The sequence below is a fragment of the Tachysurus vachellii genome, chromosome 15 (genome assembly GCF_030014155.1).
Source record: "Tachysurus vachellii isolate PV-2020 chromosome 15, HZAU_Pvac_v1, whole genome shotgun sequence".
Classification (NCBI taxonomy): Eukaryota; Metazoa; Chordata; class Actinopteri; order Siluriformes; family Bagridae; genus Tachysurus; species Tachysurus vachellii.
Genome location: NC_083474.1, coordinates 19,253,109 through 19,275,357, shown reverse-complemented (window position 1 = coordinate 19,275,357; position 22,249 = coordinate 19,253,109). Strand labels below are relative to the sequence as shown.

Genomic DNA, 22,249 nt, shown 5'->3' with positions numbered 1-22,249 from the left:
CTAAGGGTTACTCTATCCACTTAATGTCGTAATGTTCCACTCTTGTACTACCATGGCGAAGATCATTGGTTATCAAACTCTTCCCGAAATGCATGTACAAACTGAGGAAAGGTTTGTCGTAGGATCATTTGATTGAGGCACATAGTGTTTGGTGTAGTGTTCTTCCATTTAGCAGGAAATCTTATCAGTGTCTTGGGAATGTACTGATGGAGAGCTCACATATATAACAGAACAGTGCTCTAGAAAGTCCTTGCTTTTTCTGGTAACACCATCATACTTTTCAGAAATGTTTCTGGCTGTTCAAGGTTTTATACTACAGATATATAGGTTAGACACTACAGCTAATTTTCCATATACAGTGTTTGTTGATTGTCCTCTAGACTTTATCAGGGTCAGTATCTGTACCAGATTAGCAAGGCTACCTGTAGTGGAAACACAGGGAGAGGAAAACTGCCACTGTTTTCTTATAGCATGACCTTGCATGAAAGATACAAAATTCATTGAAACCTGCTGTGTCCTTGTTTTCAGCAAAGTTTTCTGTTATAAAAGACAGGGTAGGTAGACATTAGGCAATGACTTCCTCGTGGCTTATCAACTTTGCTAGCCAGGTCTGCAGCAAGCTTTCACAATAAGTGTTTAGGTTTCTTTTTGTCATATACAGAAACTTGAATGAATCGGCATAGATGAGACAGTACCCTTCATTCTGGGGTGCCATCTCTGTCATGGAGCTGGGTAGTCATGGTGGCCTGCGTGGTATTATATGATTACAAGAAAGAAAGACGTCCTTTATAGATTACAGGGGTTAGAGGACAGGATCAGTTATGATATGATGATGTGTTAGCTCTGGACAAGACAGGGTTAATAGCCTTGCTCAAGACACCTTGGCTGTGCTGTGACTTATATCCCTGACCTTTTGATCAGTAACCCAGAGCCTTAACTACTTAGCAGTGCTGGGTCTAGAATGTCATGAGAGCAATGCTCCTCTGGCCCATAACCCTTCCAGTCAATCAATTATTGGCATGTGAAAACACCACACAGTGCAGCTCAATTGCTTGTTTCCCTGGTGTCCAGGATAGCTGCAAATGCAGCATAATAGGAATGGCTTACAGGAAACAAAGGATTCAGTGCAACACATGAATGGATGTAAAACCTGTAGAGCCTTGACAACAGAGGGAGTGGGACTATCTGGGTAAAATGACAGCCAAGGCAAAGACAGTTCTTCCCTGGTGTTGGTCATAGGACAATCTAGTACTGCCGAGTTGCATTCCCTGAATGGGAAATAAATTATGGTGGCTTTTTCTTTAACTGAACACTTTTATAAGACAAATAGCCAGTCCTACAAGGGAGTCAAGGGAAAGAATACTGCTTCTCTTCAGTGACCCCATACTCTCTAAGCCCTTAATGAAAGGTGGCAATGAGATCTGGTTCATTCCATCCACTTCCAGCAAGCAAGAGAGAGGTGGCCCATCATGCTTTACCCATGAGGAGTGAGTTAAGCCACTTTGTCCTTGTCAGACTGAACATCCTCTGTAGAGAAGTATAATTAGCATTGTAAAAGGAAGCCTTGACGCTTAGTTGGATCTCTGTTGTACTTGTCAGGTTGAGCAATGAGCCTTACACCAGGTGGTATTTTTGTGGAAGGAATCTGACCCAGAAATGTCATTTGCTGTACCTGGTTAGTAGAATTTCTGATAGTTGCAGTTGTTCATTCATGACATGACCTTGTGGAGTGAGAGCTTGTCGAAACTTGTTGAAACCTATTGTGTCCGTGTTAGGACTCAAGTCCTCTGAGATGAAGGCAGATGCAAATGCAGGTTTCACTGTGAATCTGCAGAAAGCAAACCAAAGAATTGTACATCAAATTTGGTACACAGGCAAATGCTTAGGCGATAAGCAAATTTTTACAGTTTTTCCAAGTCTAGAAAAACAATTTAAAAAAAAAATGTTTTGTTACGTGTCACAGCTCCGTAGCTGCTTGAATCTCTTTCTAATGCCACCACAATGTCTACGTTCCCGCTTGCAGCCTCGGCTTTGCTCTTTCTGTCTGATCTATTATTCATATCTCCGATCCTTAGATTTTACTGGCTTAGATGCTGTGCTTGCTCTGTTTCTTTGAAATTTATGGGTCCAATAGAAGAGGTCACCTCAAGAGGAGTCACCTTTAAGAAGGTGTTTATGGATGCAACCTGTAAAATAAAATAAGAGATCAGGCTAGTTATTGTGATCTTTAGTTATTGTGAGCCACAGATGTTGATTCTGTTGAATTGGTGTTTATACAAATAACCATTTTTTTCATAATTAACAAATAACCGTAATTTTTCATTGGAAATCTTCAATAGCACGAGTGAATCTGAGACATTAAACAGTTAAAATTTCAATAATGATTTAAATGATTTTTTCCTGTGTTGGTTTTTGCAGTGGTACATGATCAGCATTGTCCACATTTACAACCGCTGGAGGAACAGTGAAATCCGCTGCTACGTCAACGGACAGCTGGTCTCATACGGCGATATGGCCTGGCACGTCAACACTAATGATGTAAGTGTGCATTCTGTCCACATTCATCTCCTGTTTTAGTTTGGCCTGGAGCTGGTGTTTGATCATCGCTGTGCTGTGAAATTAGACTCCGACACATGCGGCCATTTATCTCGATGCTCAGTCAAGAGTGTGTTTATTTCTGATATTCCTTTCCAGTGTGAGCCACTGCCCCCATCCCACTGGTGCTGCAAAACACTTATTTGAATAAGTCTTTGTCACCATGACAGATGGGCAAGGCAAAGTGATATCACATGGAACAAATCGATCATTAAAATACAGAATCTTTTTTATCTATCTATTACCTATTCAGAGAAGGTTCGAGGGATGAGATGGAAATGGTACAGTGTTCCAGTCATCACTGGAACACTGTACCAATTCCATCTCAGAAATAATGCATTTCTAAGGATTTTTCTGTTATTAATTATAATTCTAGGGCATATATGCTTCTTAAATTTCTCATTTTTCACATCTCCTGTCATTTGACTTTGTACTTATGAATATGCATAAGGTAGGTTTAGAAATAATATGAACAAGGAAGAGGTATTCAGATACAGAAAATAACCAACATTAGCACTTTGCTGTAAAGCCATTGTTGGCTTGGACAACTTTGAGATTTCTATAGTAATTTGGAAGTAATTAGTTTTGCAGCATTGTGCTTTTTTTCTAAGAATGATGTTTATTTATTTTTTTTGTCTGACCAGAGTTTATTGTTTTGTCTGACCAGAGTGTACTGTTTTGTCTGACCAGAGTGTACTGTTTTGTCTGACCAGTGTTTATTGTTTTGTCTGACCAGAGTGTACTGTTTTGTCTGAACAGAGTGCACTGTTTTGTTTGCCCAGAGTGTACTGTTTTGTTTGACCAGAGTGCACTGTTTTGTCTGACCAGAGTTTAATGTTTTGTCTGAACAGAGTGTACTGTTTTGTCTGACCAGAGTTTAATGTTTTGTCTGACCAGAGTGCACTGTTTTGTCTGACCAGAGTGTACTGTTTTGTCTGACCAGAGTGCACTGTTTTGTCTGACCAGAGTTTAATGTTTTGTCTGACCAGAGTGCACTGTTTTGTCTGACCAGAGTGTACTGTTTTGTCTGACCAGAGTGTACTGTTTTGTCTGACCAGAGTTTAATGTTTTGTCTGACCAGAGTGTATTGTTTTGTCTGAACAGAGTGTATTGTTTTGTCTGAACAGAGTGTACTGATTTGTCTGAACAGAGTGTACTGTTTTGTCTGACCAGAGTGCACTGTTTTGTCTGACCAGAGTGTACTGTTTTGTCTGAACAGAGTGCACTGATTTGTCTGACCAGAGTGCACTGTTTTGTCTGAACAGAGTGTACTGTTTTGTCTGACCAGAATTTAATGTTTTGTCTGACCAGAGTGTACTGTTTTGTCTGAACAGAGTGTACTGATTTGTCTGACCAGAGTGTACTGTTTTGTCTGACCAGAGTTTAATGTTTTGTCTGACCAGAGTGTACTGTTTTGTCTGAACAGAGTGCACTGTTTTGTCTGACCAGAGTGTACTGTTTTGTCTGACCAGAGTTTAATGTTTTGTCTGACCAGAGTGTACTGTTTTGTCTGACCAGAGTGTACTGTTTTGTCTGACCAGAGTGCACTGTTTTGTCTCAACAGAGTGTACTGTTTTGTCTGAAGAGAGTGTACTGTTTTGTCTGAACAGAGTGTACTGTTTTGTCTGAACAGAGTGCACTGTTTTGTCTGAACAGAGTGTACTGTTTTGTCTGTTTTTTTCTTTTTTGTCTTAGTGCTGCTTTTAGGTCATCCTGCAACTTTTTGCGAGTGACTGTTGGCTTTTCTTTTAACTTCCTTATTGTTACTCAGAGAGTGCATTGTGAAGTCCTGGGTGGTGCACTTCTGCAGGATAAAATAGTTCCATTGACTTTTAATCTTCAGTCTTCTTTATGGCTCTGTAGCTTTTTCCAGCAAAGTATTGTTTAATCATTTTGTCCCTGAGAACTTAAGGGTACTCCTGCACTTATACTGTATGTGTTATGTCCACTTATACCCATCAGGTTATTTCTTTTAAGTAAATAGTGTCTGAATACTTTTAATATTTAATATTGTTTGTGCTCAAAAGACATTATTTGTGTAAATTCAAAGCAGATTTTCTTCTCACTGTGTTTAAAATGATTCTGTCAGGCCCACCAGCTCCTCTGGAATGCGAAAGAGCTGTCTTTTGTCGTCTCCAATAAAAATAGCAGATAAGCTGTTTGATTTATGAATCTGGAGCGTACAAGTATTCTGCAAGTGTCTCTGACCCTGTAAATGCACCACCTTTCCTTCTATCTCATATACTGTAATAAGCTCTCTTCTTGTTTTTTTTCTTTTTACTCTTGAAAGATCTGTTACCCTTTACTTTCTGTCATGAGGAAGATGAAGAATGTCTGACTTCATATTAATTTTAATTTGATTTCAGATTAGCTTGTGGTGCAAACCCTTGTTTTTACTTTTTAAATCTACAGCTTATTTCCTGTTCAGCCTTCTATACTTGGTCACTTATTTGCTTTAAAATCATTCTTACATTCTTCTACCTCAATGTTGTTCACATGCTCTCTCTCTATCTCTCTTTCTGTCTCTCTTTCTCTCTATCACAGAGCTATGACAAATGTTTCCTGGGTTCGTCTGAGACAGCAGACGCTAACCGGGTGTTCTGTGGACAGCTTGGTGCCATCTACGTGTTTAGTGAAGCTCTCAACCCAGCGCAGATCTTCGCCATCCATCAGCTGGGGCCGAGCTATAAGGTCTGTATCTGTCTCAGAGAAAGACACGCAACACCAAGTTAAGAAGCTTCTGCAAGTAGCTCATGTCCCTGGAGTAATATAACTTTGAGGTTCCTGGAATATTTCTTTACCAATCTCTGCCTTATAATGTCATCATTGTGTCCCTCTTGCTCCTAGTACTCTCAGATACTAAAAAAACAGGTCTGTATTTTTAAAAGTGTTGTCAATTCAACACTTATTATGACTTGTTATTATTATCCAATTATGACTCAGTTAGAATAGACTTTTTTTTTTTTGGCAATGCTAGGCATGATGCTAGTTATGCCAAAATCTAAATATGGGAGCAGCCGAAGGACAACAATAACAACCATACTTTATGTACCAGTTATACTGGGGTCATTTTGTTTTACTATTGGGACAGTTTTTATGGCTGGGAATGATTTGCATTTAGGCTGCTTCACTGGACAGAATAGTAAATCAAAGGGACGCTAACCTTTCGTAGAGCTCGGGACGAAGAGCTCGGGACGAAGAAGAGGGCACTTAGCATCATAGTCTCTGTGCTCACCTACGCTGTGATGTAGTCATGTTTAAAGAGCTAAGCAAGAGGTGGAGCTACACAGTAGGTTAGTGACCAAAATTTAGCCTTTTCATCGAGACAGAAAAAATTACGCGTGAATTTTCTTTGTAAAATCACCTCCAGGTGGCAAAAAAGGATGAGCTTCTTATAGAGATTTTATTTTTATTAAAAATTCAAGCTGTACGTCAGCGATGTGTATCGGCACTGTGTGGAATACTTTGGATTTTTATAGCTTCTTTACTTAACATTTAGCCAATATTTTCACCTCTAGGCTAATGTTACTACATGCTAGTTTACCGGTACGTACAATCTACTAAGTGCTAATGTAGAGGCGTGTGAAATGTTCACCACAGCTAAATACTTAAATTTTTTCCAGATATTTTCTAACTAAATAAAGAAAATCATTTTTTGCATCATTGTTGCTTTGTAAAATAAACCATACAGCAGATTTCTGGCTTTTGCTTAACAACTCCTGAGGGAAATAGAGAGCAGAGTTTCTGTGTTCTGTTTAAAGGGAGCAAGTCAGGGTTCATTGTAAAACTGCTGAAATGTTCAGAGGTTGGGCTCCGGCGAGGAATATGAAAAAATGCAGACCAAATCTTTCTCGCTTTGGGTTTTAAAACACATTTCCATCCAGAGTATATGATCTAATGCCCTTAATTTGCTTGCTTTCGTTTATGTTTCTGAGCTTTGGTTCCAACAAGCATTTGTAGAGCTCTTGATTTTAATTGTGTCCTCGGGGTAGAACCGAGTCAGCCGGTTGAGTCTTTTAAAAACGGGTATTAATGTTACTGTAATTAGGACCTGAGGCGATTTTTGCCTTCAAGTTTCCTACGCCGTGTGAGCTACAATTTTTAAAAGTAACTCTGAATGGTGCTCAGTGTTGTACTCTGTTCACAACGAATTGAAATCATGTGACATATTTACACATGAAGATTGACCTTAAAAAAAAAAAAAAAGTCTTTTTTTAATTGTGTGTTTTCTTGAGAGATCTGCGTGTACTCTTACAGCGTGCTGAGCCAAGGCCTGTTAGAAGATATATTATAGATTTATCCCACTGGCTTGTACTGCTGTGGATGTGAGCTGACAGCTGGGATTAGTTTCTCCTCCATCTCTCGCAGTATTGATGTAAATGATTGGAGCCCCACCACAAAGCAATTCCAGGCAATTTCCGGCCAAAAAAAAAAAAAACACCTGGCGAGAAACTGATTGAAAATCAAAAGCATCTAAAAGTGCTTGTTTTCTTAAGTCTTTTTTTTTTAGGGTAAAATTTCCCTTAAAATTTTTTTTGAAATATCTAAAAATTCTATTTTCACCGCTCTTGGCCCAGTCCATGCTCTGTACAGCTTTACGGTTTGCTCATGCATGAAATCCTCTAAGGATCTTCACCTTCAATTAGCTCAGAAACACACACCATCAGCACAGGCAGGTTATTAGAAATAATGAAGAGCCTGTTACAGGGGCAAGCAATTACACACCACAGATGAGCCTGTAATCTGTGTTTCCCCATCCTGATGGAAAGATCAGTTCACTCAACATTACTGACCAAAGTCTCTTTATCTTTCTCTTTTTTCCTCATCTTTGTTTATTTTGCGTGATAGACGTTCTGCTTTTTTACTGCTAAAGATATGCACCAGTGTTTGGTTGTGCAGAAGCCATGCTGCTGGGTATTATAATTATTTTCAAGACCTTTGTAAACTTGACGAGACGACGATAATCCTGGGTCTGGGCCTAGTGCCGAACCCTGTACTAGCATACTACACCAATGATATTATTGCTATTAAGGTGTACCATTTAGCATGCAATGTGTGAGTTGGGATGCAGCCTGTAATAATTGGCCTGAAATCTGTTAAGTGGTAAATAGCCACAGTGCAACACAGGATTTGCTGCCAGGTGTTTGCCAGCTGCCCAAAACTCATGTAGTATGTCTAAAACTTCCGTAGTAGCAGGAGGAGCAACAAACCGTTTACTGTCACACATGCTATCGTAGAATTCACAGCAGATAAAAGGCATTTATGGTAAACCATCCTAGATACGAGCATTCTGAGCTTGTGTTGTGTAATGTTATTACAACACACTTTCAGCTGAAGCCCTCTTTCATTCACGTGTCTGGAACATGAGTAGAGCTATCACAGAAAGCTAGAAAGTCATTACACTGGTAGGAGATTAAAAAAAGAATACTGTGCTGGGAAATTGACCAATGCAAGTAGTATTCCAAAAAAAAGGTTGTTTTAGTTTCTTTTTGCATTGCAGTGAAAATTTTGAAATCAAGTACATGGCCAGAACAATTAAAAAAGAAACAAACACAAAAACAATAGAAAAAACCCTGGAGTGAGACTGATTGAAAATTTTAACTAACCAAAAAGTGTCACATCCAGGGAAGGAAGGAGACAGACCCGTACGCAGGATAGCTTCAAATGAATGTGGTTTCATAAATAATAAAGACAACACAGAAAAGGGACGAGAACTAAACCAATACAAATGATGAGACCTAACCTTGACTAAACGTAACAAATGATTCCGCACTGCACTCGGCAATGCGGCTCACTTAAATACATATCCAATGTATATTAAATACAAGTCCAAATTTTGTCTAAAGTCTTGAAAATAGCTTGAGCACAAATCTCATAACTCCATTGGACACTTCAACTGTCCACCTCTTCCTCACTCCGCGGGAGAGCTTCATGGCATATTTCTCTTCAAGAAGAGTCACAATGAATCAACACGTCTTCTGAGGTAAATGTCTTCAAAACATTGGGCTCAAAGAAAAAAAAATCTTGACCCCCGCTAGTTCTGGTGCTCGTCTGAGGACAGGAATTTAGCGCAAGACAATCCACTGCAACGCGGACTAAACCCTGTGTACTGCAGATAAGGTACGGCGTTTTTTTAATTTTCTGAAAAGTAATGTTTTTGGAGATACGAGGATTCCGCCCGACAGCGACGATATAACAATGAGACACAATTAGGAACAGGTGTGGAGACAGGGAGGAGTGAACGAAGGTGGGGCAAACACGTGACAACAACAATAACAATAATAGCACATGGCCAAAAGTCCGGACTGATCCCTAACAAAAAGAGCTTGAGCTCCAAATTTTCTTAGGATAATATTTCTCTTAAAAATTGTAAAATAAATACAAATTCTACTTCCATCGCTCCTGCATCCATCCATTCTAATTTCTACCTGCAGTCTGTGTGCCGTACTTGATGTAAGTCACACTCACTTCTTAAACCTGTACATGTCGTGTATGATGCTGGTTAATAGCGTAACCAGGGATCTGAGAAAACTTCTAAAATATGAACACATCTGTTTTTTCTTCCTCATCTGTTTAATTCAAACGGATGTCAGACAGCAGGAGTTGATGGTGATGCGAAGGTATCGTAGGCATCACAAAATATTTCCCCATCTTCCTGTCAAATAACATTTTGAAGCCTGGAAAAGAGAGTTAATAACAGATGTTAATAACAGCTAATCCTTCCATATGATCCCTGAGAAGAGGCTCCAACATTGACCAGAATAAATGCTACTTATAGGATAATGAAGATGATTTGCTTCAATATCTTAGTGATATCTTTATCCAATACTGTCTTCACTGGTAGGAGTTTTAAAGAGGAATCTGGTGCTCGCAATTTTGCAATTCAAGTAGATTTATGTAAAAAAACAGAACTTGGACCAAAATCAATCAGATATTATCCTCTAATTCATGTGATTGATCAGAGAAATGGACGAGTCATGCTCTGTTTCTGGTCCCAGCCAGAGGTACGTCACTATAGCTGAGATTAATTAGCATTACCAAGCCTAAGAATTATCTAGCATAATGAGATTAAATTCTGTCTGATTTTCGTTCAGATGATGACCTAATCATTATTAGCAGCGATTACATCATCCAGTGATGTAATGACAGTACTGACCTATGAGGGCGGTGATACAGGATGATTCACGAGGAGAGAGACGTGTCGAGAGTGAGTGAGAAACAGAGGACGTAAACGTTTTAGTACATTTTCAGATGAACTTAATTATAAATGAACTTAAAATAATAAAATATTTATATGGAAATTCTAAATTTGTGTTTGAGAACACCTGAGTTCAGTCTGCCACTTTTTTCTTTTTAGTGTAAATTCATCTGGATAAAGTCATATGCTTTAAGGACATAAATAAACAAACAAAAAAAATATTTAAAGATGCAACTAAAGATAGATAGATAGATTTATTTTACAAAATAATATCTGTTTTCATTTTTTTCTACAATTACAAAAATAAAAAATAAAACCATGCACTACAGTATTGCCCATTTTTTCCCCATTTCCATTTATTTTAAACAAAAAAAAGTCTTTGAACAATAATTTGGACAAATATTAATAGAAATAAACAACTAGAACAGAATAATCGCTGTATAAATTGGTTTTCTGCCATCAGTTTTCAACACCATATTCTCCACCTTAGCCAACTGCGAAGTGTCTGAAATAGTTTTTTGGGCTGCAGCATGTTTTCTCCCAGTGTAATTTCGTTGTAGTTGTTGTTTCTTCCCCACTGACACAGAAGATTAATGTTGTTTGGCTGTTTTTGTTTTTTTTTTTTTTATTTTATCAAAAGGCTAGTATTACATCATCAGTTACAAGCAGAGGGTTGGGGAACCTGACAGGAACCTCACAGAGCCGCCCATAACCATCCAGCCAATTGTTTCTTTTCTGATTTTGGATACATATCTCCTGGTATTCATTTGCGTGTGATTTGTACGGTGCACTTCGGTATCACATATTTTTGATGTCATGCAGGTCAGTGATTTATTGTAAGGATAAAAATAAGTGTGTTTTCTCAGCTGAAAATCCAATATGCAGGATGCTGTAGTGTGTCAGTGCTGAGAATGTTTATTTCTCTACCTGTTTGAGAACTGATTTGAGCCTCCCACTGTCCTAGTCATCCAGCTGCATGTTTTATACACTTTCTTTATAGTCTCAGTGTAAATTCAGACACATACAATTTAAGACACATACTAACAAACAGACAAACAAACATTTTAAAAGCTAAAACTAAATCTGGATAGATAGATAGATAGATAGATAGATAGATAGATAGATAGATAGATAGATAGATAGATAGATAACAAAAATAAATAAAGATAAATGAATGAATAAATGAATGAATGAATGAATAAATAAATGAATGAATGAGCATAAAATTAATAAAATGTAATATAAAAAGAGACAACAAAAAAATTAACGAACAAACAAGCAAGAAAATAGTACAGACAGAGGGACGGACATAGATAGATAGATACAAACAAACAAATAAATAAAAAATAAATAAATTATCACAAAATCAACAACACCTAATATAAACACACAAAGAAAAAAGAATGATCAAACAAAGACATAGAACAATAGAGACTACAAAGTAAAATCTTAATAAATACACGAACAAGCATGAAAATTAATAAATCTTAACATAAACACAAACATGAACAAATAAACAAACAGATGGAGATGAAAAGCAGATAGCAGCTTTCTCATTTCCACTGTGAATGTAATAAAACTATAGAAAATGAAGCTTGTGCTTCTCAAGCTGAGTAACAGCAAAACAATAAACATCATAAAATCAAAACTGAACATTTCATTCACAACAAGATTAATTTCACACAAATAAAAACTACAATATCCTGCTTTTCTATTACCCGCTTAATCAAAATCAGGAGAAAAATGCTTGCGATCCAAAAAAAATGGCACCCTATAGTGTCCAGGCAGCGATTCCTTTTTAAGGAGTATTTCTGGATTTAGCTTAAATACACAATTTATAAAGCTAGCATAACGCTGCATGGTTCTAAGGCTAGCATAGAAGTAAAACTAAACAAGATTAGCATACAGCTGGTTGTAATAGCTGTTAATTTTGTCTTAAGATCATATGTTGTGTTTCTGGTTTGATATTATTTCGTGTGGTTCATCTGTTTGTACTTTTTCCTTTGAGGCTGTTTCCTTTCACAGGATTGCTTGATGCTAGTTGATATCTGACTTTTTGTGTGACTGATAATGGTGATGTGCGAGATGCTAAAACCAACACATTTAGCACTGGGTATTACGCTATGTGTCAGTGTCATGCTATATTATCTCACCTGGATAACAGAATTGTACATCATTCAATTAAATTCAATTCATTTTATTTGTATAGCACTTTTAACAATGGACATTGTCTCAAAGCAGCTTTCCAGGAGCATTGAAACAGAATAAAATTTGTAAAGTTAGTAGAATTGTGCAGCCAAGAGATCCTGAGGAACTAATTTAGGTCAGTATCATTTCCAAGTACACCACAGACCCAACACTAATTCCTTCCTGCTAATGTCTTCAAATGATCGCTGATGACCACAAAGATGACCGACACAGCAGTAGCTCGAAGACAGAGTGACAGTCTCCAGGCCACATCCACAGCAATCCCAAGAGTCACGGGCTGTCCATGTACATCATAAACTGTCCTGTTGTCCGCTTCAGTGAACAGCGTGCTGAGATTATTATAGTCTCTGGTTTCACATAGAAGAATACTTTTGTAGTTTACCTCAGGGATGATGTGGATTGATATTTACATCCAGATTTCGATTAGTAAAGCTACATGTTGTTAAAAAACAAGCAACAAGTAAAATGTTTCCCAGTGCTCACCTGCACACTAATGGATCCCTGAATCTCTCATCTCTATCATTTTTACTACACAATACATTTGCGAAAATCCATCGGCTTCTATTGGATAATTGCTCCAAATGAATTAGCAATTTGTAGCTTTTTCCATAGTCTTTTTGTTTTTGTGTTTATTTTCCATTTTATGCACCTTACCGCTAATTCCAGCTTCTTTTTGTTTGGTGCAGGGAAAGATAAAACACACAAAAACACCAAGCTGTGCTCTAAGAGTAAGAAAGAACCGCTAGCAATAATTCAGGCTATTCTCGCTAGTTTTTTTTTCCTTCTTGTCCTAATGTAAACATCTAAATATTTGCATTTGCATAATTTTGCAAATTAAATCTATAACACTCTGCAGTTCAATGTTTTGAGGCGGAAAAGCAACAGATAGCTGACTAGCATCTTGCTAACTAAAGAGGGACAAAACAGGAGGGAGACATCTCATGGGATTTCTTCACTTTGCTACTACAGTATATTGTACGGTGGTTGTACAAAGGTTGGTTATTGTACTACCAATGGGAGTGAAGACAGTAGAGGTCATGTGATCTGTTTTAAAAATCACACTGATACTCTTTCATCTCATATGATATGATTCAGATAAACACTGCTGAATTTTATACTTCACTTTCTAGAATTTTTTACTATTTAAACTATTCTTTGATGAATATGTTTAGCATTGCAACCAGTAGAATTAAGGCCTGCTTCATAGCAACTTTATAGTACAGTGAGTGGTGACTTGCAGAGATAAAACCTTATTTCCACCCTTCTGGTGGAATGGAAATGGATTTATGTTACATTTTCATTTAGTGTAAACAAATGAATTATTTTATATCTAAAAGTCTGATCTAAAATGAATCAGGACTCTATTGGCTTTCAGTGTGAGACATGTGTTTTTCCATCTGTTGAATTTTATTCGCTGAAGATAACACCTGGTGTCTCTACTATTGTGATGTTGGTGATGGCATGGCATAGATTTAACAGACCCAAATGCAGGGATAAAGACAAACCATGGTTTATTAGATGAAAAAATAACAAAAGATGGCTTAACTTGAATAAACAGAAACTACATAACATAACTAAGACAAAAACAAGGTTACTTAAACCATGGAAATAAAACATAAATGTGACAGCACACAACAGCAAACATAGTGCATGTTGTGAATAATGATTTGACAAACAACACCCCTATCCAGAGTGATTTACATTTAAACCTATTTTATACAACTGAGCAATTGAGGGTTAAGGGCCTTGCTCAGGGGCCCAGCAGTGGCATAATGGTGGACCTGGGATTTTAACTCACAACCTTCTGGTTAGTCAGGGTTCCCACGCGTCCTGGAAAACCTGGAAATCCTGGAAAATTAATGACCAGTTTTCCAGGACTGGAAAACTGGTCATTAATTGTTGTAAACTGGTTGAAACAATTAACGTTAGTAACAGAAAGCGCTCTGTTCAGGGACGCTGAGTTTTGACGGGTTTTTTGTTATGCTGTTTAATCTCGCTGTGACGGATGACGCTGTCTTGTGTTGGCGGTTTCAGGCGCTAGGAATGGTTTAAGTGCTCGAATGTTTTCAGCAAATGGTGACGGGTAAGCAGGATATATTAACCTTGTTAATCTGAATATCACGTGCAAGGGGAATGCACAGCAAACTAAAGCATACACGACGGCATTGGCCTGAGAAAGGAGAGGGTATTAATATGTGCTGTCTTTTTATTTTATAAATGTTGAAATTTCATTCACATGAACAAATTGTCTTTAAAAGTATAGTTAAGTAATAGCCATAAAGTGTACGTTGTTTTTAAGACTTCTGGAGAGAAGAACATATTACTTTAGGCCGTGAATCTGTGAGCCTTGTCTTTTTTTGCTAAATTTGAAAAAGTCCTGGAAAATGATCTCTGAAAAAGAGTGGGAACCCTGTTTGTAGTCCAACACCTTAACCACTAAAAACTACAAATTTGAAGGCCTTTATTAGCCATTAACCACCACTGTGGAATGTAACATGACAAAGACATTCAACATGAACATGAACACAAGAAATCAGGATTAAATAAACATTTTAAATAACAGCCACTGGGAAAAAGAGTTAATAAGACTAAGTACTTGTTTAAGTGTTTAGTGAAGATTGAGTCTTCAATCTTAACTCAGGTCTCAGTCATCCCAACAATGGACTCTTTTCTTTGTTGCGTTCAGGGAAACGCTTCCGCTCCTTGAAAGCATTCACAGAGAGAATAAGGAGAAGCTTCTTATCGCAGGCCATTCGAAGTTTAAACCAGGAAACACCCAGGATCTGGATCTAGTACTGGAAATCTCTCACTCATTCATTTTCTACCGCTTATCCGAACTACCTCGGGTCACGGGGAGCCTGTGCCTATCTCAGGCATCATTGGGCATCAAGGCAGGATACACCCTGGACGGAGTGCCAACCCATCACAGGGCACACACACACTCTCATTCACTCATGCAATCACACACTACGGACAATTTTCCAGAGATGCCAATCAACCTACCATGCATGTCTTTGGACCGGGGGAGGAAACCGGAGTACCCGGAGGAAACCCCCGAGGCACAGGGAGAACATGCAAACTCCACACACCCAAGGCGGAGGCGGGAATCGAACCCCCGACCCTGGAGGTGTGAGACGAACGTGCTAACCACTAAGCCACCGTGCCCCCCTACTGGAAATCTCCCCTTCACTATTTTCTGCACACCTTTCTTGCACCATGACACTTTAACTCTTCAACTCTAGACTGTCACCTTAACTCTGGACTTGCACAGTGCCACTTTATACACCTTATACACACCATACTGCACATGGACACTTTAATACTATAGACAATAATTAAAACCATACGCATTTATGTATATTTATGTATATACATTATTTTTCACTTATATTTTCATATTTTCATATTTTATATAGTTTTTTATATAGTTTATACTTTTTTATTTATCTACCTCCTTTTGGTTAGATTTATATAACTTTATATATCTTTATATAACTAATTTGGTTATATCCCTAATTGCATCCGTTATGTTTGAATACCGGACAGATACAAAAAGCATTTCACTGCATGTCGTACTCTGTATGTATGTGTATGTGACAAATAATATTTGATTTGATTTGATTTGAAGTCCAGTGAGGATGGATGGGAGGGTTGTGTGAATAACTATGAGACAGTATGAAACAGACTCGTTAGACTTACTATGTGGGCTGTGTTTCATTCTGGAGTCTTGGTCATACTGGAGATCAGAGTCAGATATTATAAATAGCATTTGCTTATAGACGGATGTAACTATATCTCCTAATAGCCAGTGGTGGTCACAACTGGAAGACCATAGCTTCTCACAAACAGGAGGTAGATTTTTTCAGTGTAGAAATGTGAGTTAGAAGATGATTATAGATTATAAAAAATTATAATAATAATAATAATACAAAGAGAACTCAAGATTGAAGTGTTATTTGATGATGATTCAATCATGACTTAATTACAGCATTGCACAACTGCCCTCTTCAGCTCCAGCCACCGTGGCTTTTCCTCGCCCTCATTCATACGTAATTCATCCTACACTCGAGGCTTTGGATGATTTTAATTACAGCGTAAAAGCAACCTGCCGTATTTGTTTGACATGAACTGAGAGATACCTCTAACTGTTTCTGGGTGATTTGTTATTGCAGATCTTTCACAATAGATCTCATATCTTGATCTATCTTTGTGTGTCTTCACAGAGCACGTTTAAGTTTAAGTCAGAGAGCGATATCCATCTGGCTGAGCATCATAAGCAGGTGTTGTATGATGGAAAGTTGGCCAGTAGCATCTGCTTCACCTACAATGCCAAAGCCACGGATGCTCAACTGTGTCTGGAGTCTTCTCCTAGAGAGAACGCCTCGATCTTCGTCCACTCGCCACATGCCCTCATGCTGCAGGTGTGTATGTCTCTCTCTCTGTCTCTGTGTATCCATGTATTTGGGTGTCTCTGGGTATGATTGAGAGACTGTATGTGGTGGTGAAATGAGTTCTATGAACTTAGGTCATATTCAAGCTTAAGCATAGACCCACTACCATAGCACCGCACTCTTGACTACTTTTATCTGATTAGTCAGAAGCTGTTTATTAATTAAACAAAACCCTTAAACAAATAATAATTAAAAAAAATATTATGGTTAATATAGTTTAATAAGTTTTCAAGTAGTTGTTTTGTGCAGTTTATAGAAAAATTAAAAAGATGGTTTGCCATTTTTTTAGTTAAGCCTATAAAAGGGGTGCCAGTGTGTTTAGTGTTGAGTGCATTGATAGGTTGACAATAGGTAATGATAAAGAGACAGGGTGCCAATACTTTAAAAGTTGAGTAGATAGATCGGGTGCCAATACTTTTAGAGTTGAGTTTATAGATGGGGTGCCAATATGTTTAGAGTTGAGTAGATAGATAGGGTGCCAATACTTTTTAGAGTTGCGTCGATAAATAGGGTACCAATACTTTTAGAGTCGAGCGGATAGATAGGGTGCCAATACTTTTTTCTAGCTTTTTTCCAGTTTTTTTCCAAAAGAAGCAGTCCATTTTGTTTTTTATCATTTCTATTTTCCTTTTCAGGATGTAAAGGCTATCGTCACGCACTCGATCCACAGTGCCATCCACTCCATCGGGGGCATTCAGGTTCTCTTCCCTCTCTTCTCTCAACTTGATTTCCATCAGCACATTGAGAGTCAGGTGGAGACCGCTGTTTGGTGAGTGACCTTGTCTGACCTTGTCTTACCTCATCAGTGTAGGACACAACCATCAATTCCATGTAATTTATAGGATACAGTCAATCTGGTGAATGAATTCGTAAGCACAAGTCATGATTTAAGTCTGTCAGCATTAAAAAAAATAGAATCAATATGATTTTTCTGCTTTATCGTGGTTCTAAACCCTGCTTTTAACCCTGGGCAGAATAACGTTTAACGTTCCAACATTGTGCCCAGGGTCATGAAACTTTTACACTGTTAAATCCACATCTCTGTGCCAAAAGTGAACTGCGTGAAACGATAAGGCGTTAAAATGAAACTTGCAAATCAGAATGTAGTGACAAAAATGCCGCGGTAAATAGAGTCAGGCGGCAAAACACAGAACATCTTGAAAGCAAAAAAGATTAGAAAGCTGTGAAATACAGTATAACAAAAACTGCTTCGAATACAGAACGGCAGACCTGAACTTTTTTCCACAATGAGACAAGCTGTTATTTAAAGCAGTTGCGCATAAATATTTAAATAAGGAGAAGTTTAAGGTAGGGGGGCACGGTGGCTTAGTGGTTAGCACGTTCGCCTCACACCTCCAGGGTTGGGGGTTCGATTCCCGCCTCCACATTGTATGTGTGGAGTTTGCATGTTCTCCCCGTGCCTCGGGGGTTTCCTCCGGGTACTCCGGTTTCCTCCCCCAGTCCAAAGACATGCATGGTAGGTTGATTGGCATCTCTGGAAAAATTGCCGTAGTGTGTGAGTGAATGAGAGTGTGTGTGTGTGTATGCCTGCGATGGGTTGGCACTCTGTCCAGGGTGTATCCTGCCTTGATGCCCCATGACGCCTGAGATAGGCACAGGCTCCCCGTGACCCGAGGTAGTTCGGATAAGCGGTAGAGAATGAATGAATGAATGAGAAGTTTAAGGTGTGGTTTAGGAATGTATGGTCTATGGAGATTATGAAGAGCCAGGATTAAATGTTAAACCTGGGTCAAGTAAGAGCAGTGTGAAACATCAAACTATATGGGAAACAATTAACGTGTTTAAAACATTGAGAAGAATAAAAATATACTATAAATAGAATTCACTGAAATGACAGATAGAAAATTTAAAAGGTGGGAAAGAGATGAAAGTTTATAGAAATGCAGATCAGGTTTTAGGTGTGTTCCTGGTTAAGGGCCCAGATGCCTAACTGGAAGAAGTTCCTCCTCATTCTTTCTGCTTTGCCTCAGTGGTGCGGAAGCTATCACTCATGTCTCTTTTCATAAGTTCATAAGTGTCGATGGGTACTGCTGACCCGATATACGGATGCTTTACACTGTCTCTGTTCAGCATTTAGGAGTTCAGCTTTATTTAGAGACGCTAAGCATTACTCTGATTCCAGTTCAGCTGTTCTCACTCCACTCATCCCAGCTTTGTGGCCCTCTAACTAGCTCCAATTATCCAGTGCTTGCTTTCCAAATATGATCTAGTTCTCTCTGAGGTCTGAAGAAGCACAATCGAGTCTGAAAAGAGTCACATAGGGTCTAATTTTGCATTCAGTAGGTTTACATAACCAGAAGCGATAGTGTGGAAAGTGCTGGCTGGATGATGTGGAAAAAAACTGTGTATAAACCTGGTGTGTGCTTTATGACGGGCATCTGAGAATCCTACATGGCACAAGACAGGCACGGAAACAAAGAATTGGAAATGACTAATACGTTCCTCAAGGCTTTGTATAGAACAATGAATAATAGAAGACAGTAAATAATCAGCAGCGGTGGAAAAAGTAGATAAACTGGACTTTTTTTTTTCAAAATTAAGATGTAGAAGATCTTGAGGTAGAGCCAAAGTACTCAAGAATAAAATGTAATTAATCTAACTAATAAAATGGGAGATGACCACAAGTTCATCAAACTCCATCCTGCTTGACTTAGTTCACTAAACGCAGTCATAAGGAAGATGCTAACTCCTGACAAACCTAGAGTTTTGCTAACTGGTGTTTAAGAACTTTGCTGGAATGAAAACTAAGAGACTAGTAATTATTGTTTGTAATAAAAACAAAAAAGAATTAGTTTAACACATTAATTCACAAAATATAAGTAGCTAGCTAACTTAAAAAACCTACTTAGCTAGATACTTTAAGAAATATTAGCTAATTTAATCCTACTTAGCTAGCTACCTTAAGACAGATTAGCCGCCTTAAACCAACTTAGCCAGCTAATTTAAGACATATCTTATTTAAACCTAATTAGCTATCTAATTTAACACATATTAGCAAATTTAATCCGAATTAGCTATCTAATTTAACACATATTAGCAAATTTAATCCAAATTAGCTATCTAATTTAACACATATTAGCAAATTTAATCCAAATTAGCTAGCTACTTTAAGACATATCTAATTTAAATCTACTTAAAACCTTTAAACTTAATTTAAACCTAAAGTTCTTCCTCTTTGTAAATTTATTTGAGTGCGAGTAGAAATATTCAATTCCATTAATTATTGAGTAAAATACAAATCTAGCAAAATGGTACGGATACACATTGACAAATAAACGAAGAAATCAAGAAACGTGAACACACTCAGTAACAGACCAATGACATCAAAGGGGCAGAGACATGAGGCACATGGCCTATTGTAATTACTGTAGTAAAAGCTAATGGAGAACACTGAAAAAAGGAAAGGGAGAATCATAAAACATTCTCAATTTTCACTTGTCAAACACACGTTCTTTGCCACGGCTGCTGCTTCTAACAGGAAGATGTTTATTTTGTATAGCAATCTTTACGACTGTTGTGTTCAGGGTTTGTTGTGTTTATTTCTGTGTACTGTTTAACAGTGCTAGTCTTCTGGGTTTCCTGGTGGAGTTGCTGAAGAGCTCTGTAGCCATGCAGGAACAGATGCTGGGAGGAAAAGGCTTCCTGGTGATCGGATATCTCCTGGAAAAGGTTGGTGCTTATGATTCTCAATTTCAGAATTTCCAACTAAAATAGTAGCTGTACAGTATGTGGCTGATCACAGTGTCAACATTGTTTTTCAAGATCATTCGACTGTGGAAATAAGACGGGATTAATATATACGATACGCAATACTTAACCATTATATTATATCACCAAAAAAACAGGAAGTGAGTCATGAATCTTTTTTTTGCGTAAGTGTTTTGAGCATTGTGATTGTGCAGGCTTTCAGTCATGAAAAATAGAGAATGTTTTAATGAAGTTCATAAATATTAAATTAAAATCTAGCAATGTATAGGCAAGAAAAAAATTAGCATCAGTTAGCTATATTTATTATGAGTACCACCGAAAAATGACAAAATAAATGGTCAAAAATGATTCGGTTATTGGATGGATGAGTTAAAAAACAAATAACACTAATTCTAATTACTGTATATATTGTTCATAGGAATGAAAAATAGGCTTTTTTTCTTTTGTGACGATCACCGAAGGGGATTTCCACCAATTTGTGAGCAGAACAGTGAAAATGTCAAGCATTGGTACATTAGATTAATTAAAATTACATAAAAATCCAGCACCTTACGATGGCCGCCGGCATCAGCAGCAGTTCCTGAATACGCAGCTGATAATATTATTACAACCTTTCCTGCTCTCTCTCTCTCTCTCTCTCTCTCTCTCTCTCTCTCTCTCTCTCTCTCTCTCTCTCTCCTTAAACCGGACATCCATTCAGTTGGACAATTAAATCCTGATTTCTTTTAACAGAAATACAGGAAAGCAGAGTGTCTGTGTTCAGGTTAACTGAGTATGTGTGCTTGGATTTATCTCTTATCTCTAAGACACCAGCTCGATCACACTCATGACCAAATGTGACATGTGGGGTCCCTCAAGGATCCACTCTCGGACCTGTTTTGTTTGTGATCCCTCGTGTAGATAAAACACTCTCACTGTTCAGCTCTGGAGTTGTGTATTCTACAGTCACAATTAAAACATAATCAGCTGCCTCTATAAAGTCTAATAGGTCTGAATAAATTTATGCAGAATAAAATAAAATCACTGATTAAAAGATGCTAAATGACAGATTTTTCATTCATTCATGTCATTCTTGTCCTTCTTCCTAATCCTACATATCCTCCTCCTCCTTCCTCCTCTACCTACTCCTTCTCTTCTTACTTTCTTTCTTCATTTCCTCCTCCTTATTTTACATTTTCTCCTCCTCCCCACCTCCTCTTCCTGTCCCTTCTTCTTCTTCTTCTTCTTCTTCTTCTTCTTCTTCTTCTTCTTCTTCTTCTTCTTCTTCTTCCTCTTCTCCCTTACCTCCTTTTCCTCTCTCTCTCTCTCTCTCTCTCTCTCTCTCTCTCTCTCTCTCTTCATCATCTTCTTATCTTCCCTTACTACTCCTAATTCTCCTTCTACTCCTCCCCCTGCTTCTTCTTCTCGTTCTCATTTTTTGTCCTCATCCTCCACCTATCTTCCTCCTTTGACTATTTTTCTTCTTCCTCTTCTTATTCTTGTGGCTATAGTTTAAGATGATAATCTTACTTATTGTTTCATTGAAAGGACTCATGAATCACTGTGTACATATACATGTATTATATGTCCTACATTCAGGTGCTGCTGCAGATGAAAAAAAATCTGTTTTTCTCAGCTTCCATGTTCTCTAGAGTGATAGATCAAGAAATTGAGCGATCAGGTGCCGTGTCAGACAGACCTACAACATCCTCTCATTCATCCATCTCTTTCTCTTTCAAATTCCATTCCTCATCCTCACCTTGGGCTCAGGAAGGGCAAAAAAAACGCATCTGTACTCTGTCCCTCTGTAAATGTGAGCTGCCAGGAGACTGCACCTGAGAGATGATCTTAGTACAGCAACACTCCCGCTGCTCGCTGTCTCATTCACACATACCTCGCCATCTGTTTGTGACCCGCTCACAGCTCACAGCTACCCCACAGGTGCCATCACATCCTCTGCTAATCACCTACCAAACTTCTGGCAAAGTTAAAGTCCACACTGCTCCAAAGTCAAAGCATTTCAAACTAACTAACAAATGGTGCACTTTTGTTGTGCAGTCGTCGCGGGTGCACATCACCAGGGCCGTGC

The 22,249-nt window shown here is 38.1% G+C and overlaps 1 protein-coding gene across 1 annotated transcript in view; it reads left to right on the top strand.

The window, feature by feature from the left end:
* The window catches only part of nbeab (neurobeachin b), a 408,640-nt gene that overhangs the window by 120,240 nt on the left and 266,151 nt on the right, over nucleotides 1–22,249 (top strand). Inside the window, exons 7-12 of the mRNA XM_060888097.1 lie at nucleotides 2,419–2,538; nucleotides 5,140–5,286; nucleotides 16,225–16,422; nucleotides 17,088–17,221; nucleotides 20,034–20,142; nucleotides 22,219–22,249. The exon at nucleotides 22,219–22,249 is cut by the window's right edge and continues 122 nt beyond it. Coding sequence (XP_060744080.1) covers nucleotides 2,419–2,538; nucleotides 5,140–5,286; nucleotides 16,225–16,422; nucleotides 17,088–17,221; nucleotides 20,034–20,142; nucleotides 22,219–22,249 — 739 coding nt within the window. The remainder of the gene's footprint in view (nucleotides 1–2,418; nucleotides 2,539–5,139; nucleotides 5,287–16,224; nucleotides 16,423–17,087; nucleotides 17,222–20,033; nucleotides 20,143–22,218) is intronic.